This window comes from Papio anubis, chromosome 2 (genome assembly GCF_008728515.1).
Source record: "Papio anubis isolate 15944 chromosome 2, Panubis1.0, whole genome shotgun sequence".
Lineage (NCBI taxonomy): Eukaryota > Metazoa > Chordata > Mammalia > Primates > Cercopithecidae > Papio > Papio anubis.
The window spans coordinates 42,884,765-42,903,082 of record NC_044977.1 but is presented as its reverse complement, the minus strand read 5'-3'; the positions used below and the strand labels follow the sequence as shown (position 1 = coordinate 42,903,082).

General features: G+C 48.1%; 1 protein-coding gene across 3 annotated transcripts in view; it reads right to left on the bottom strand.

The window, feature by feature from the left end:
* PDIA5 (protein disulfide isomerase family A member 5) overlaps window positions 1–18,318 on the bottom strand; it is a 92,379-nt gene that overhangs the window by 22,323 nt on the left and 51,738 nt on the right. For all 3 annotated transcript variants that reach the window (XM_021934125.2, XM_021934127.2, XM_021934126.2), the window contains 3 exons: window positions 12,683–12,774; window positions 12,497–12,568; window positions 6,245–6,381 (listed from right to left, as the gene is read on the bottom strand). In XM_021934125.2, the coding sequence (XP_021789817.2) occupies window positions 6,245–6,381; window positions 12,497–12,568; window positions 12,683–12,774 (301 nt within the window). The remainder of the gene's footprint in view (window positions 1–6,244; window positions 6,382–12,496; window positions 12,569–12,682; window positions 12,775–18,318) is intronic.

Below are 18,318 nucleotides of genomic sequence, written 5' to 3'. Positions count from 1 at the left end.
TAATCATGACATCAAATTCACAGAATTTTTTAATGAAGACTAAATGAGTTAAAATATGGAAAGTACTAGAACAACGCCTGATCCATAGTAAGTGTGATCAGTGACCAATAAATATAATAGCCATTATTTAGCTAAAAAGGATGTAAAGCTTTGTACAATGAAAGGCACCATAAACAAAGTTAGAGCAAGAAATAGACTATCGGAACATGGAAAACGGAAAACAGATAAAGATTAATATCTATAATTGTAGAGTTCTAGGTCAAGAATAAAAAGACAAATAAATAAAAAGACCTAGCAGAAAAATGGGCAAAGCGTATGAATAGGTGGTCCATGGAAGAAACATGAAAAGCTGATTATCACATGAAAAGATATCCAGCTTCCCGAGAGGTCAGATAGCTGCAGACAAGTTGCTCTTTTGCCCAGCTTAGCAGAAATATAAAAGGCAGATAGTATCCATGGCTGCGAGGACAAAGGCTCTGTCACATGCCGGGGTTGGGAAAACCTTTCTGTAGGGCAATTTGGTAGCATCTATCAAAGCTCAAGCTTACTTACCCCAGGGCCAGGGAAATTCACTTTTAGGAATTAATCACAAATATTTATACATGTTCCCAATTATATATGCTTACCAATGCTCACTATGTTGTTTGAATAGTGAAAAACTGGAGATAAATACAATACCTATCAATAGTGGAATGGTTTAAAATTTCTGGCATATCCAAATTATAAAATACTATTCAATGGTTAAAAAGATTGAGGTAGATTTAGGTGCCAATATCTACATTTACATGAAAATATCTTCGAGACCTACTGACAATTTAAAAAAAGCAAGTCACAGAAAAATGGATAGAAAGTAGTGCTATTTATGTTAAAAACAAAAACAAAAAAACCCAACCCCTGTTGTTTAGGTAGAAGCACTGCAGAAGGAGAAGGAAGGATCCATCCTCCACTGTGAGTGGTGACCAGCCCTGAGAAGGGGCACGGCATGGGAAGTGAGGGATTTTCACTGTCTACACTGTACTCTTATGTATCCCTTGAACCTTGCACTGCTGACAACAAGAATACTGTTAATATTATTCTTAAATTATTTGTGTAATTAGAAAATACAAGTGGCCAAGTGCAGTGGCTCACACCTGTAATCCCAACTGCTTTGGAGGCCGAGGCAAGAGAATCACTTGAGCCCAGGAGTTCAAGACCAGCCTGAGCAACACAAGGAGACTCCATCTCTACAAAAAGAAATTGAATAATTAGCCAGATGTGGTGGCCTGTGCCTGTAGTCCCAGCTACTCAGGAGGCTGAAGTGGAAGGATCACTTAAGCCCAAGAGTTCGAGGCCAGCCTGAGCAACATAGTGAGACTCCATCTCTAAAAAAATAAAAGAAAAAAAAAGAGAAATAAATGAATGAATGAATAAAGTAAAATGACAGCATGAAGGCACTTAGTGGCATGATAGTTACACAAATCTATACATGTGATTAAAAAACAAGGTCAATTTTATGGTATATTCATTTTAAAAATAAAAGTTAAAAACAAGGGGAAAAAATAAATGAACGACAATAGCAAGAATGATGCCAAAAAGTGTAAAAAAAAAAAAAAAAAAAAGTGGTTACCTCTGGATAATGGGATTATAGGTAGTTTCTTTCCTTGATCATTTATATTTCACTGTACCTTCTAGGTTTTCTACAGAGGTTATATATTGCTTTGAGAATAAGACAAAAATAAAGTTAAAAGCTTGAAAAAAAAAAAAAAAAGATAGCAGCAGAAAATCTTGAGTCTGATAGGGACCTGCTGCCAGAAACAGCCCGGCTCCTGGAAGGCAGTGCAGACACTTGCTGGAGGCGAGTTATGGCAAAGAAAACATCCCATCTCAGACCTGCTGCCAAGGAAAATGGGTTGATGAGTCAGGGGGTGGGCAAGGGTAGAGCCACGTGGCCCCCCACAGGCCCTGCAGCACAGGGGAGAGGAAGGGCGGGGGTGCTCAGGATCCCCAGCACCTGCATGGGTGTCCACGGGCCTAGCAGAGACGAGCTGCTCCTCAGGAACACCCCTCTCTGGGATGCCCGCTTTGCTCCCCTGAACATCCCCACATAAATGATGTCTACTCAGGTGGTCCCACAGCAGCCTGTCCTTCCCCTGCTAATGCAGGCCTGGAGTTACTAGAGAGGGAAAAAAACAGTGACAAGCGGCGATGAGTATGGCCACACACACTCTGACTTCTCTCATACAGAACGCTGCAGAAAAACAAAAGGTGCCACGGGTGGCAGCAGCCAGTGTCCTGCTGACACACCCTTTGCAGAGAGCATCTCTGTCGCCTGCAGGATGGGAAAACTGGGCCTGGGGCTACATGTGAGGCCCCACCGTGAGGACCAGAGGGAGGTCAGGCATGAAGCCTCGCTACAAAGGGGAAGCCAAGTGCTAGCAAGAGAGGCTGTTCCTGGCTTTGGGCCCAGGCTCTGTCACTGGCAGTGCTACAAACGCCCCTCTCAGAGCCCTCTGCTCACACTCAGCCTGTCCTGCCCAGGAGGCCCAGCCCAGCTCCTGGGGGACAGTGTGGCCTGCGGCAGGATGGAGATCACCCATATGAAGGGCCTAGCACTGTGGCTGCCTCGGGCTCATGTATATAGTGACAACTTAGGCATCAGTTGGAGAGGCCACTGAAGTGTCTGTGGAGGGTTTCTAATGGGCTGTTGCTGGGAGACAAAGGGAAGGAAGACAATGGGGAGACGGGGGAGGCTGAGGTGGGAAGTGAGTGGCGGGAGTGCTGGCAAGAGGGTAAAGGAGCAGGGCCCATGGCATCTCCAGGTCGGTCATCACTCATGGTGATGGGTAACACAGAATAGGGAGGGGTGCCGTGTGCCTTTCCTACCAAGAGCCCAGCAGGGCGGCCTCACAAGTATCCCATCAGTTCCAGGCAGAGAAGCAAGTGACTTGCCTCTGGAACCCACAGGTGACAGAGAGCACCGCCTTGGGGCAGCACAGATCAGGAGGAAGCTGAAGGCCCTTTCCCTTCCTGGCCTTTCTAAGCAGGATACGGGAAAGAAACTAACATTGACTGGGTACTTACTATGGGCATAGAAGCAACAATGCAGACCAGCCTGGGCAACAAAGTGAGATCCCATCTCTACAAAAAACTTAAAAATTAGCCAGGTGTGGTGGTGCGCACCTGTAGTCCCAACTACACAGGAGGCTGAGGCGGGAGGATCACCTGGGCCCAGGAGGTTGAGGCTGCAGTGTGCTGTGTTTGTGCCATTGCACTCCAGCCTGAGTGACAGGGTGAGACCCTATGTCAAAAAAGGAAAGAAAGAAAAGAAAGCAAACAACACTGCAAAGAAAGACCATGGTCTTCTCTGGGAATCAGTATCAGGAAGCATTTTAATTTTCTTCTCCATACTTTCCTGTATTATCCCCTGACAAAATGTACATGCATTACTTTTATAATTAGCATAGAGTCATAAAAAATAAATTCAGCTTTTTAGTTTGAACCCCACTATTTTGGTTTGTTGGGGTGTTTCAAAATGTCAATGCATGGCCTGATATTTCAGCTGGTTAGCTTTTTCCCAAGGCTAACCCTGCCAAATGTGAAAGTATGCCTTTTTATATTGTTAACAAAGTTGTTGATTAAAAACAAGTACATACGCTCTAGACAGACTCAGGCCAGATTCACAGTCACAATGTATTCAGGGGATGCTTCCCCTCAGGGTAGCTCCATCCTGTCTGATTCTCCCCATCACACTCAGGAAAAGAGCCACTCATTTTGTCAAATGTCTTGATAAAAGAAAGACATGCTAATTCATCAAGCTCAGCAATCCTGTACCAAGAAACAAACCGAGCAGCGCATTCAGCGATCTGGAGTAGAAGCTGTGGTCTGCTATGTTAGATGGATCCCAATTTGTTTCTGTGAGTTTCTAAAATGGTCTGTCTCCAAATCACTCCGTATTTGGCCTGGGACTGACACCTGGAACACTGTGATTTCTGGAATTCATCCTTTCTGCACTTAGGAAACCCAGGATGACACTGCTGGTCTCTGGCCTCTTGGCATTTGTCCTTTACTCCAGGTCCCTCAAACACTGCAAAAGTGGTTTCTTGATCACTGGGGGTTCTCAGAAGCACTCTGGCACGAGGTACAAAGCCAGGCAGCTACGAGCTCTCTGCTCTCAGTTCACCTGTCCTGAGCTCTGAACTCCCTAAAAAGCATGTATATTCCATCCCTTCATAGGCTAAAGACCACGCTCCTAATGAAAGAGCGTGTAGAAAGAGAATTGTTCCAGAGCTATTACCATCTAATGGGAACATTAACGGGCGGCACATCAGGAAGCTAACCACGTGCTTTTGCCCTGATCCCTCTCACTCTGCCAGCCCAGCAGAAATAAACTCACACGCGCAGAACCATGAATGGCCAGGGGACTGGTGGCCTCTCCTGACTGTAACTGGAAGGACAGACACATGGCAGTGAAGACGCTGGAGGTTCCCAAGAAGAACTGAAAACAGCCAGCCAGTATCTGCCGTCATGGTTGGGACGGGGTGCAAGCAGGGTGATTTCGGCTCTAGGTTCAACATAACTTGCTGAAAGACCTGCTTCCAGCAGCAGCTCTGAGGCTGGCCAGGGAGTGTATTTTATAGCTAGGAAGAGAACTGCAGTGCTGCCTGGCTGGCCTCATGGTGGGCACTTCTTCGGGTACCTTTACCCTTGGGGATGCCCTCACCAAGGCCCTAGCAGACCTGAGGCAGACACCCCTAAGGCCCCATCACTGCACTTCATCAGGAGAGGCCCACAAGACTGGAGGGTTTTCGAAACTTAGTTTTGGGGGCTTGTTTTGGTCTCTTTTCTAGGAACTCAGAAGAAGAGCTATAGGAAACCTTTCCTTTGGATTCCCTTAAGAATTTAGCACTTGCAAGAAAGAAAGAGTTCAGAAAATCCATGGTAAGAGTACGTTGGATAGGTAGCCAAACCCACAGCTACTGTGGGGGAAGGGGAGGCGGCCAGGAGACCAGGGCTCAGGCTCTGACCCTGTTCTTCCTGGATCCTAAGGCTCTTGAGGCCTGAAGCAGCTCAGGACTCATGGAGCCGTGGGCGGTCTACGTCATTTCTCTGTGTGATGGTCTCATCTGTAAAATGGGGCTAATCGTACTCACTTTTGGCACTCTGGGTAAAATGAAAGATGACCCTTCAGGAAGACAATTTGTTACCGCCGTCAGGTGACACACAATTGTTGGCATGAGGATCCTATGTTTAAGAGGAGTAATAACATTTCCTCCTCACAGAATATGCCTGTATGGACTAACCGTCCTCAGGCACCGTGACCTCGCGATTTCAGCCCTGCTCCGTGAGGCACTGACCTCTTGCTTTTCCTCCACAATCTCTTACTCACAACACTCTGTGCCTGTGCCTGCCATCCCCTGGCTCTCACGTGGCCTTGTTTGCCTTCCCAGGGGCAGCCCTGTCCCTCTTGGAAACCACCGATGGTCAATTTTCCACACTCCATGGGAGTAGGGAGGACACTGGCCCAGAAAACTCCTGAGCCACAGGCCTTCCAGCCCTTATCGCAAGCACATTTGATAGCATTTACAGCATTTTACTTCCTTGATTCACTGTGGTCATTTCAGGCTGAAACTGCAACCAGGTGAAGCAGACAGAAGGCATTCTAGATGCTACGTGATCTGCAGCTCTAGTCTGGCCTCCCCATGCCTTCTCAGCTCCTGGGCAAGCACAGGCCCTCCTGTGTGCACCACCATACCTGGCTAATTTTTTATTGCTTGTAGAGATGGGGTCTTGCTATGTTGCCCAGGCTGGTCTTGAACTCCTGGCCTTAAACAATCCTCCTGCCTCGATCTCCCAAAATGCTGGGATTATAGGCATGAGCCCCCAGATGAGGCATCAGCCCTAATTTTATTTCCAGGCCCAGTCTGTTCTAGGTAACATCTCAGGGTGCTTCCAGCCTAATTTCTCCAATTCATGCTGACTGGGAGGAAGATGCTCAGAGCTAGGGGTGGTGGAGCCTCACTGAACCCTAGCTAAGTGACAAATGCAGCCCAGTCAGGACTTCTGTGCTGTTTCTATGGCAATGGGGGGTAGGCCATGTGCACTATGAGGGTGGGGACCTTGCCCGTCACCACTGCATCCCCCAGCTTAGCACGAGTCCTGGCATCCAACAAATAAGTGCTTCTTGGGTTCACGTTGCAAAGCGCCACGCTCATCCTACTCTGAGAGAGGGGAGGGTGTGGAGGGGGAGGAGCAAAGTTCCACTCACATGGGGCGTGGAACATGACGAGGACAGAGGAGTGTTCCTTCACAAACTGGTCAAAGTCTTCATCGGTCAGGTGATAAACGGAGCCGCCCTCATCTGCCCAGGGAGTCTCAGGGACCTGGGGCTGTGGCGGCTGCGGACTGGAAGACCAAAAACAGGCAGAGCTCAGAGCAGGCCCTGGGGCCTGGGCAGCCCTTCTCATTCCAGCCCCCTGGACACGAAGCTCCCCACAGGCTCGGGATGGCCCACTCCAGGGGCTCAGCCTTTAACAAACCAGAAACTGCCCTCATGGAGGTGTCGTGGGGTGAGTGGTGCTGCCCTGCCCACCTCCACCTTCCCCACAAAGCCCCAGACAGGTACTTAGCTGATATCCTGTTATAAACAGTGGCTTCTGGCTACAGCTCTCTAGATAGCCTAAGAAATCTCACTTCCTCCTGGGAATCTGGGGGCTTGTTAGCTTTCTCAACCTATTTCAAACTTTGAGCAAACTGGAAAGAATAAATAGCAACAGTGAATGGTGACCTTTGGAAAAGCTCACTGTTGTGTTTAAAACTGCCCCCTGGGCAGTGGAGGGGAGGAAGAGGATACAGAGAGGAGGGGGTGAGGAGGAGAGAGAGAGGCCAGGTATCTGAGAAAGTTCAGATTTAGGCCATGCAAGGGGAAGCTGCCACATAGGGGTGCAGGGAAGGTCGCAGTGAGGGAAGCAAGGCTGGGGGTATCCTAACTATGAGAGTGTGGACGCTACATCACTAATCCTTCCCAGAGGCCAACAACCAACTTACTTAGTTCTCCCAGAAGCCAAATCAACTCTACTACTCATCAGCTGCAAAATCTTAGGCAGCCGCCTGACCTTTCTGGAGCCCGTTTCCGCAGCGTGACTGTGTGCCAGTCCTATGTCATCATCTGCTAGGAGGAGGGAGGCTTGCAGGGACCCTCTGTTGCTCCAAAGTTCAGGACAAGGCGGCTGGTGGTGACACAGTCTCTCTGCTGCTTTATTGCCACGACTACCCTTGCCAGAGCACCTTAATTGCAGCTTTGAAAAAACCCTCGAGGATGACAAATGTGAAAAGACAACCATTGTGTACCGCCTTTGAGAGCCTACAGGAGGAAACATTTTAAAGTTCCAGCAGCCAGGGCTGGATAATCCAGAAGGAGCGAAGTGGCTGACACAATGGAAATCTGCCACTCGCTTCCCTCCGCAGAAGCCCGGGTATGATGTCGCCTTCAGAAGCCCTCTCTGGCCCTTCTGACTGGGCCCCACTGGCTGCCACGGCCTCCCGGGTCCCAAGAAATGGAAGGAGGCAGGGAGAGGGCAAATCAGTCTCAGCCCATGCATATCCAATGTCAGATAGGACTGGTGACAAAATCAAGCTTCAGAATGAGTCATCAGCCAGACAATGGTCCTAGACAAACATCATGCAATCTAGGTTCCTATACTTGGGCTCAAACTACTGACCCCTCAAAACACTACCAATTCCACTTCTTATCTTTACAATACACCTGCACACAGTGCACAATTATGTGCATCTGAAGGCATTCACTGCAGGTTATTTGTCATAGCGGAGACTGGAAGGACGGCTTAGGTAAACTGCTGTCCATCTACACGAGGGAGGGCTGAGCACTACAAAGAATGATGTTCTGTACGCACTGATGTGGACAAACTGCTGGAGATGGAAGGAACAGTCTAGAATTTGCTAATTTTTGCATTAAAAGGGGGGAGATAAAATATACTTATTCACATTTGCTAATATCTACATAAAGCAACACTCTAAGAACATGAAAGAAACTGGTCTAAGTTGTAAACTCTAGGGTATGGGGGGGAGGATAAGAAGGAGGAAAGAAGTGAAAGGGAGACTTTTGAATGTATTCTTTTTAAGCATCTTAAAATTTTGCCAGCCTGCGCAACAGAGTGAGACTCCATCTCCACAAAAATATGAAATAAAAAAATTAGCCGGGCATGGTGGCCTATGCCTGTAGTCCCAGCTACTCAGGAGGCTGAGGCGGGAGGATCGCTTGAGTCCAGGAGTTCAAAGCTGCAGTGAGCTATGATGGCACCCTCTGCACTCCGGCCTGGGTGACAGAGCAATACCTTATCTCAAAAAAAAAAAAAAAAATTGAATTATGTGAATGTAATCGACTCAAAAACTAAATTTTTAAAAAGTCCAGCAAGTGCACAAATATAGGATGGAGAAGCCATGGCTTTGCAGGAGTACAGGCACCGTAAGGAAATAACCGGAGGAACTTCTAGTTAACCACAGAGGCAAATACACTCTAAAACTGCTAAAATAACAGTTCAGGAGTTTAAAACAAAAAACAAAAAACAAAAAACTTTCTGGGCAGAAAAAGCAGAGTAGGGGCCCAAGAACAACACCCACACAGAAGACAAGGCTCTGAAGGGCCCGGAGGCCCACTCCTTGAAGCAGAGCTACAGCCTACAGCTGAAAACAGGAGGTTTAGCGGTCACAGGAGTGGTCAGATCCTCAGATCCTAGGGCGCCCCCCTCTCCCACCCAGGAGGCGACTGGAAGTTTCTTTTCGGAAGAGGACTGGAGAACTGGGCACCGTGGTAAGAGGATGTACTGGGAAGAGACGAACTGAGTGGGAGTCTGAACCCAAAACGCTAAATGATGCTTTTCACTCCCTGCCTACCCCAGGCCGTGAGCTCCTTGAAGACTGGGCTCTCCCTCACCTCTTTACTAACTCCTGCACCTAATACACAGCAGAAACTCAATACATGCTTGTTGAATAGGAGATTCCTTGAATGAGGGAATGCTCATTTCTCTCATTCGGGGAAAAACGGCTTAAGGAACCGGAAGTGTTTAATTTCGAGAGAGGACATAAAAGAACACAGTGGCTATCGTCAAATATTCCAAACTGCATTAAGAAAAGAAATTCAGATTTGTTTTCTAGGGCCCTGAAGAGGAGAATCAACACTAACGAGTGGAAGCTCCAGAGAAAGAAACTTCGGTTTGGTGTAAATAAGAGTGTTCTGTCTACAGCAGGGGAGAGGGACAGAAGGCCAAACTGGGAGTCAGAAGACCTGGCTTGAGTCCTGTTTCCTCCACTAGCCACAATCAAACAGCTTAAAACAGTGACAAGACAATGCATTGTGGTCCTTTCTTTACCTAGCTCTTAGGCTCAGCTAAGCTGAGAATGGATGTGAGATGCTTTGTAACTTTATAAAGTACTACCCCAATGCTCCTAGATATAATTTATCACCTAAATAATAAGAGTCATTCAAGCATGAATGGGGAACCTCAGAATGAGTCCAGTGGGAGTGAGGAAATGCAAACTTTAAAAGGAGAATTGCTGGGGCAGATTTGATGACTTGTATGTTCCCTTACGATCTCCCTTCATGTGACTGATTTTATGAGCTCCGCAGTTTGGAGACAGCAATTGTCCCAGGCTCTCTAGGACTGGGAGGGTCACACAGTCAGACCCTCATCTAAGCGAGATGCACGTGCCATAGATGAGAAGACGCAACTCTACACATTATGAGTCCAGAAAACTTGGTGTTTGTTAATTCAGTTCACTTCTGGTTGGTATAAAGCTACACAGGCCAAAATGGCCCTGCCTAAAATGGATCACTGCTTATGCACCCCTCCGCCTGTCTTCTAGCCCAACTCAGCATGTGACAGCTTCAAGGGGCCAATGAGATATGTGGCCATTAGGAACACAAAAGACACCAGCGCCACGATCAACGATCAACGTATCTACTCCAGAGCCCTCATACACTCAGATGCCAGGGCTGACTCCCTGCCCTGCCTCACCTGATGCCACCCTTCCCTGGTCCAACCACCAGTGTCACACATTGAAGGGCGGGACCTGGGTCTTCTCTCCTAGGCATTGGAGAGCCATCTGGAGAATTAGTTAGGCTGGCTTCACCCTCATCTTTGTATACTTGGCTGCACAGAAGCCCTGAGCAGCTAAGGGCCAATGGAGAAAGCAGGAAAGATGAGGTCACTATTGCCCACCAGGATCCAAGGGGAAACTGGAAAAGGCTTAATCCACATGGGACCGGGAAAACCCACATGCGGAGCTGGATCTGTGCAGGGGAAATAACAATATGCTATCTTTGGGTAATAGGGTGGGGGAGGACTTTTTGTTTAACCACACTTTTAGGTTTTTCTATAATAAGCCTATCTTAGTTGAGTATCTCTAAAATCAGAAAAGATTTTTAAAAATTAAGCCAGCTGGTAGCAGAATGACATTGCTAGCTCTTGCAGAGGATAAGGCCGTTAACAAGAGCTCCTTCTCTCCCACGGTGGGGGATGGGGGGAAGTAGGAAGTGGGGATGGGGTGCCCAGGACCAGAATCTGGAGGCAGCTGTGGGGTGCAGGCCAGCCAGAGCAATGTGGGTGGGGGAGCCGGGATGGGGTACACCGAGAGGAGAGGAGTGAGAGGACGGGGTGGGAGGCTCCAACGGGGAGATAACAACCTAGTTCAGAAATGCCATTGATGTGCTCCCTTTGTCTAGGGTTAGCAGGTAATTCTGAACACTTAAAAAAAACACATAAACCTTATCCTTCCAAAAAAGATATGAGGGTGTTTTGAAATCAGAAAAGGTTAGAGAAGGGAAGGGAAGCAGACAGATTTTATGCTCTGGTGACAAATGAGATTGCTATTTGTTGAGACCTTCTCCCAAAGCAGAATGAGATGTGTCTGGCTGGAGGAGAGGACACGCTTATTATCAAATGAAAAAGGAAAACAGGAAAGCAAAGGCCCAGGTTAAGACAATGAACACATGATAATGGGCAGCAGCCTTCCCAGGCGGGGGCTGGAAATGAGGTGGCCGATGGGGACAGAGATGTGAGAACGCTTCCAAGAAATAAAAGACATGATGCAAACATGTGCTAGCACTTGTGTCTTATCTCCCGGGAGTAGGCAGAACAAAAGATGGAGATTCTCCACCTTTAGAAATCTAACAGTTAGTTTCATGTGCATTTTTTTTTTTTCCTGGTACAAAACCCACCCTTCTTTCCCATTTTGAAAATACACATTTTCAACCTCCGTATCTTTGGATAACTAATTCTTTAACCCTGGGGTTTGCACACTATGTCCCTAAGGTAACGATAAATATCCACTGTGCTGGCAGCCGAGGGGAGGGGGTCTGAGCAGAACTTGAGGAGGCTGAGTTGGACTGTAGGGGCTGCAGGGATCCATCAGGGCCCTGCCACTGCTTACCGGCAGCACCACCCCCTCACTGTGCCTCAGGAACCTCATTCATAAAATGAAGAGAATGGTAACATCTTCCTTACAGTGCTGTTGTGAGGATTAAAATGATAATCCATGTAAAGAGCTTAGAACAGTGTCAGCCACAAAGGAGAGCCCAAAAGACATTGGCTGTTATTATTCCAACACATATACACAAATACCCATGAAGCAGCAGTGGCTGGTAAGTGCCAAACTCGTGACACACAGAGCGCAGCCTGAGCCGGGTGCGTGCTCAGCGAGGGTGGCCTGGGGAGGCTTCCAGAAGGGGACATCGTGAGCCTGTTGTGGAAGTGCTGGTGAGAAGTGGGAATGGGGTGATTTGGCAGGACAAAGCAGCAGGCCTAGCACAGTGGGGGCTCCAGGTAAGGAGGCAGGGGCCAACAGTGTGGTGGGGTTTGGCATTACAAGGATCTAACCACGTTATAAAACAGGGATCACAGGTTGCTATGAAGCAATGCCTGTGGGGGTTGAACAGTAAAGCACTCAGCAAGCCTAAGGCATTAGAATATTTCTTAGTACCTTCACAGCACCTAAGACAGTGCTGTGTTTGAAATAAGTGTTCAACTGACAATTCTATTTTCAGAGAGACCTGCAGTGGAACCTCTCTCAAATCTGGTAGCCTAGGTGAGAAATACCTCTATCCACCAGATAGACGTGTTGAGGAGAAACTTGATGTGAAATGTGGGAAGATTTCAGAAAGGCCCTGACTATTCCAGAAGAGCTGATAGGCTTAGACAGCCCCTCCCCAATTCCAACCCGTGGAGAAGGGAGGTAGGGGAGACAGACTCCACACCCAACACCGAGGCAGGTCTGATCATCACAGGCTAAAATCACACCAAATCCTCCTGGCTCCTGCAACCTAAATTCCCACAATCCCCATAGTGACCTAGACTCAAGCCAGAGACAGCTATGCAGGCAGTACCACAATTCCCTTCCTTATTCTCTCCCCCAATCCCCAGCCAGAGCCCTGCGACCCTCAGGCCCAGCAGGTGCCCCACCCTCTGGGTCCACGCCCCCTGACACACACACACACCCCACTTACTTCTTCAGCCACTCCAGGATGTCCTCGGCCGTGGACCCATAGTTGTCATACTGGAACAAGAACCGTCCTTTCCTGTGAAACGTGGAGAAACAACGTGGGCTCAGTCAGGGATGCAAATGCCACCCTGAGATTATGGTCAATCACCAGGAAGGGAGGTGAGCTTTAGAAGGAAAGTGGGGGACGTACTCAAAATAGCAGATGGTGGGGAAGCCGCGCACGCTGTACTCCTCCTTGATGTTTTCAAATTCAGAGGAGTAGACATTCATCCCGGCCAGCACCTGGGAGGAAGCGGAGAACAGCCGTGTGGAACCTGTGCCCTACAGACACCCTCTAGTCCACACGCCATCTGTCCAGCTGCTGTCCCACCAGAAAGACATGTGGGACAAAGCCCCACAGACTGATGTGCATCAGGGCTGCGGAGAAACAAGGCCAGCGAAGCCAGCCAGGAATCATGACCTGGCGCTGGAGAAGCCAGGCAGCTGGGCCGAGTGCTACACTCTGCATGCCTGCTCCCTCTGCCTCCCTGCAGAAGGAACCACCCCAGAGCAAAACAAATGTTCTGAGGGTTGCAGAAGAAGCCTGGCCTTGCCATCAACTTCACACTGCTCTCAGAGAGGGACCACAGTCAAGGATGTGTTAACGCCTATTTCTCTGCTCATGTCAACTAGGGTTGTACTCTTTCCTAAGCAATGGAAATAAGTGGCTTTCATACACCAGTTCAGCTCTGCACAACGTCCTTAGACACCTTCCTCAATACCTCATGGTTTGCCCACCTAGGCTTGAGTGTGATGTTTTCAAAACTCACAGCTTATCTGTGGCCAGGGAGGCTGTGTGGTTCTCATAACACAACATGAGAAACGAGGCACCTGCCTAACTCTCCTCCCTCTAGGCTGAGCTGTGTCTCCCCAGTGTTTCCTCCTGTTGGTGACCATTACCCACAGCCTGGCTGGATCATCATCTCAGAATTCTGAACATATTCTGGCTCCAGGGGTCCACATGTCCACTATCCCTGAATCAGAAAGAGTATTTTAGTAGCTGGGTAACTGATGATGTAGCTAAATACTAAGACTGACTCAAAGAATCCCCTAAAACTCCCTCTGCAGTGGCATGATCATAGCTCACTGCACCCTCTAACTCCTGGGCTCAAGCAATCCTCCCCCGTCAGCCTCCTGAGTAGCTGGGACCACAGGTGTGTGCCACTATGTCCGGCTAATAATTTTTTTCTTTTTGGTAGAGATGAGGTCTTGCTGTGTTGCCCAGGCTGGCTTCCAACTCCTGGGCTCAAGCGATCCTCCCTCTTCAACCTCCCAAAGCACCGGAATTACAGGCATGAGCCAGCATGCCCAGGCAAGACTTTGAATCTGTTCTCACCAGAGAACATAGCTAGAATGGCCAGACACACAAAGGATGTTCCACAAAGCAGAGTGGCATAGAAGCGAGGGAAAAGTTAGTTAAAAAAAAAGCCAGCAGCAGTTACAGAAGCAGAGAGAAGAAACCCAGGAAGCTGGACTTCACTGAATAGTATACAAGGACACACACAGAGAGAAAAATAAATAGTGGTTTCAGTGGACAATAAACTTGATTGCAAAGACAGTTTCCACCTATGAGTCATGTGACCTTGGGCAAGTCACTCACCCTCACTGAGGCCCCTTGCTGGAAGATGTGAACATCACAGGGCTCTTTAGAGAACTAAATGAGATGAGAGGTTTTAGCACAAAACTGGAGCTGAGTAACTGTCATCTTCCTACCAAGTCTTCCTGGTGATGGGAGCCGCTGTGCCTCTGGCCTCTCCATTCCTAGGGGCACCTGGGTATCTTTCCCATTGTTTTAAGTCCCTAGCACAAGGCCTCACATACAGCAAGGACACAATAAATGCTCACTAGATCACTGATTTTTTTTTTTTTTTTTTTTTTTGCTAACCCATTTTAGGATGCAGCAAATAATACAGGAAGAATAAATTTGAATTCAAATTTACTTGAAGCCCTGGAACGTTCTATAAAAGTCATTCTGCTCATTTCCCAGACTGCTCCAGTGGCCTGTTCCAGTAATATTTGTCTACTTTAAAAGTCCTTTTTTTTCTGCCTAATTGATCTCCCCAGTGTCAGTGTACATTCACCACAGATTAATCTTACATGTCCTCCTCGCTCATTACATCACTTCCCTGCACAAAACCTTCCAATTTCATTGAATATAGGCGAAAATCCAGCTCCATATTCAATGCCCATATGTTACCTATTTCATTTTTGAATCTTTCTTTCTTACAAAACTCTTCATTGTACACCTGTTAGGGTCTAGATTTTTTATTCTCCCAGGAACAAGACAGTCGGAGATTTCTGCACAGGAAGGAAGTTGGGCCATCTGCCTTCTCAGACATCTTGCTGAGTGCAGCAGCAACATGGTGCAGTGGCTGGAAGCATGGGCTCGGGACGCCTGGGTTTGAGTCCCGATTCCCCATGTGGTCGTGCATTTCCTTCATCGAGTCACAGTTGTCTCTGTGTCTCACTTTCCTCATCTGCAGCCGCCTCATGTGGTTGTTGAGAAGATTCAATGAGATAATACAAGAGAAGTATCAATAACACTCAAAATGTATTAGCTATTTTTGTTACTAGGACTAGGAGGTGCTCTATTTCTGCCCACATTTCTGGAACACTCGCTGTTCTCTCCTGGTCCCCACTTGGTGCCTTCCAGTCCCCTTGCTGAGGCTGCCCATCCCTCACCTCCTGGAGACCCCCAGACTCACCCATCCCTTAAGGCAAATCAAACCTCACCTCTCTAGCCTTTTCAAACCACCTTTGCTTGGGGTGAGCTCTTAATTCTCCAAGTTTCTGTAGCACTTTTGTGCCACTTTGGGGGCATCTATTAGTTAACGAGACAAAGGTTTTTGAACAACTACATACAAACACTCTCTGGAGTTAGAATCTGTGAAGTCAAACGAGGCGAAACACCTGGTCTCGGCCTATGGAGAAGATAAGAACACAGCCTCCCCCCGCCCCACCGCCATCTGCATGCTTGGGGCCACTCAGCTGGCGTGACATGCTCTTCTGTGTGTTCAGCTCTGCTGCCAGGAATCATCACGGCAGCTTCTCAGCGTAGGCTGTATGTGAGCTTGCACTCAGAGGAGAGTAAGATTTCAACAGACATCCTGGGATGGGGAACCGGAGGCAAGGCAAAGAAAGATGTGGCCCAAGAAATGGAGCACATTTCCTTCTAACTGGAAGGCAGGATACACAGAAAGGAGAAGACATGAGAGAAAAGGCTGAATGAGTTGGCCAGGATCACTTTGGGAAAGGCTTGAAATGCCTGAGAAATCAGGACTGTATTCAGGAAGTGATGGAGACCTCCTGAGGGTTTCTAAGTAAGAAAGCAATCCGCAACCCAGTTGCATCTCTCAAAGCAGAAAGGATGAGCTATGAGGGAATGCTGTGGTCGGGAGACAAGTCAGCAGCCTTTGGCAACCAGTTAGCATGGCCCATTAGAGCGTGGACAGGACTGGTGGGCAGGGAGAGGATGAAGGGCGCATGAGGAAGATGCCTGATGATGCCTCAGTAAAGAGATGTTGGGGTGGGGGGCGGGGAAAGAGCCTGGCCCCTGGGGAAAGGTCTTAATGCAAAGTTCACAGTCTGCCAGATGGAAAGATACTGAATTTTCAGACATGCATTTGAGACACAAGTGAAAAAATCCAGATGGAGATGTGAAGCAAGCCATCTGACATGTGACACTGGCACTTAGGGGAAGGACTCGGGCTCCACAGAGTTATGTTTTGTTGAAGCTATGGACAGAGATGTGGTCATTGGAGGGCAAACCGTAATAAGACAAACCCTTGCTCCAATGTGTTAACAGGAAAGCGGAACCTTGGGAGCACCCCCATCTAGCCGGTGGGAGGAACATGGTACAGGGCAGCTGTAGGGAAGAGAGGGGATCAGTCACTTTTGTCTGTGAGTGCTCTGTGGGGTACGGGGCTTCTTGCGCACAGCCCATTTGTTCCTCACCACAACCCAGTGAGGTGGGCAGGGTTGGCATTATCATCTCCATTTTACAGATGGAAAAATGGAGGCTCTAAGGCTAAGGAACTTGGACCAAGATCTCCCAGCTGGTTAGCAAGAACCAGCACTAGAGCCTGGTCTGTACAAATCTGTCGTCATGACGGTTCTATTTCATGGTGTTTATACCCAGACATGGCCGAGGTCCACCAAAGACTGGCAAAGCTCAAAGGCTCAGTGCAGATGTCAATAACTGGCAAGGCTGGGAAGAGGCAGATGGAGACAGGGCTCATTCTAACGGTTGCTCTGAGATAGGGGGCAGCGTGGCTGCTAATGAGGATGTCAATTAGCAGGAGTAGATGGGACAGACACGATGAGTCACCAGACGTCAATGACAGCAAAAAAGAGGCAGCCCTAAGTTTGGAAATGGCAAAGGCTGTGCATCCCTGACCCGGCATGCCTTCCTTTCTAATGATATCATCAGGTTGAACACTTCCCAAGAAATCTGTAGAGGAGGAAGATTTTTGACCCTTGCCAGAGACAGAGCCAGCCAAAAAGGCTCAAAGATGACAGAGATGAAGAGGAGACAGAAGGACCTAATCCAGCTGTGTTTCAGCAGCGAGGAGGAGGTGAGCTTTGATTTCTGGGGAACAGCAGCCCATTTATCAGTCCCACCTCTTCTCTGTGTGTGAAGACAAAAAGCAATTGACACCTGTGGTCACTCAACCCCTCTAGCCCGGTCCCCAGTTTCTGGTGAGCTGCCCCTGCAGAGTAAGCCCTAGCCTCTATGGGCCTCCTACATGGGTGATGCCTGCAGTGGCCAGGGCCCTTCCCCCTTTATGTAGCTGGGAAAGGGCTAGAACTTTCCAGAAGATGCTTTTCTAGGAAATGAGAGGGAAAATAAAACAAAACAAACCCAAGCAAGAAAATATACAAACAAAGAAATGAGTTTACACAACGCAGATGTCTTAGGCCAAGGCAGCCAACACCTGGTCACAACTTGACTTGCCCAGCTTTGTAGACAACGCCCCCGACTTTTCTGTAATGTTGAGGGAATTGGAATGGGTAACTTTTATATTTCTAGACCTGGGCCAGGCAGGAGAAGCTGAAATTCATTTTTTCTTTTTTTTAGAGACAGGATCTCACTCTGTTGTGCAGAGCATGGCACAATCATAGCTCACTGCAGCCTTAAACTCCTGGGCTCAAGTGATCCTCCTACTTCAGCCTCCCAAGTAGCTAGCATTGACTACAGGTGTATGCCATTGCACCCAGCTAATTTTTAAAATTTTTTGTAGATATGGGGTCTCACTGTGCTGCCCAGGCTGGTATTGCCTCAAGTGATCCTCCTGCCTTGGCCTCCCAAAGCACTGGGATTACAGGCGTGAGCCACCACGCCCTGCCGGAAGCTGGTATTCTGAACACGAGTGGTCTTTGCAGTTAACCTTATAACCTGTCCCACAAATGTCCTTCTCACTATGCTTCTGGCCTTAATAACAAATGCTCTGAATTCCTTTAAAAGAGAGAACTATCACTCTTAATATAGAGCTTAAAATAAAACATACCCATCAGGAGTGATGAGCCACAAGCCTATTCATTCATTGGCAAATACCGGGTATCTAATGTGAGCTTGGCCCTGTGCTATGTGCTAAAGAAAACAGACATGAACATGACTCCCGTGCCCAAGAAACTCACATATCATAATTAGTTTCAAGTGCTGAACAAAGTGATCTGGAACAAAAGCAAAGATGAACGTATCTGGCTGTGCGTGACAGGACAAGCTCTGTGGCAGTGTGGGAGGGGGCCTGGAAGAATACTGAGTTTGGCAGTGGATGCAGCATTGGC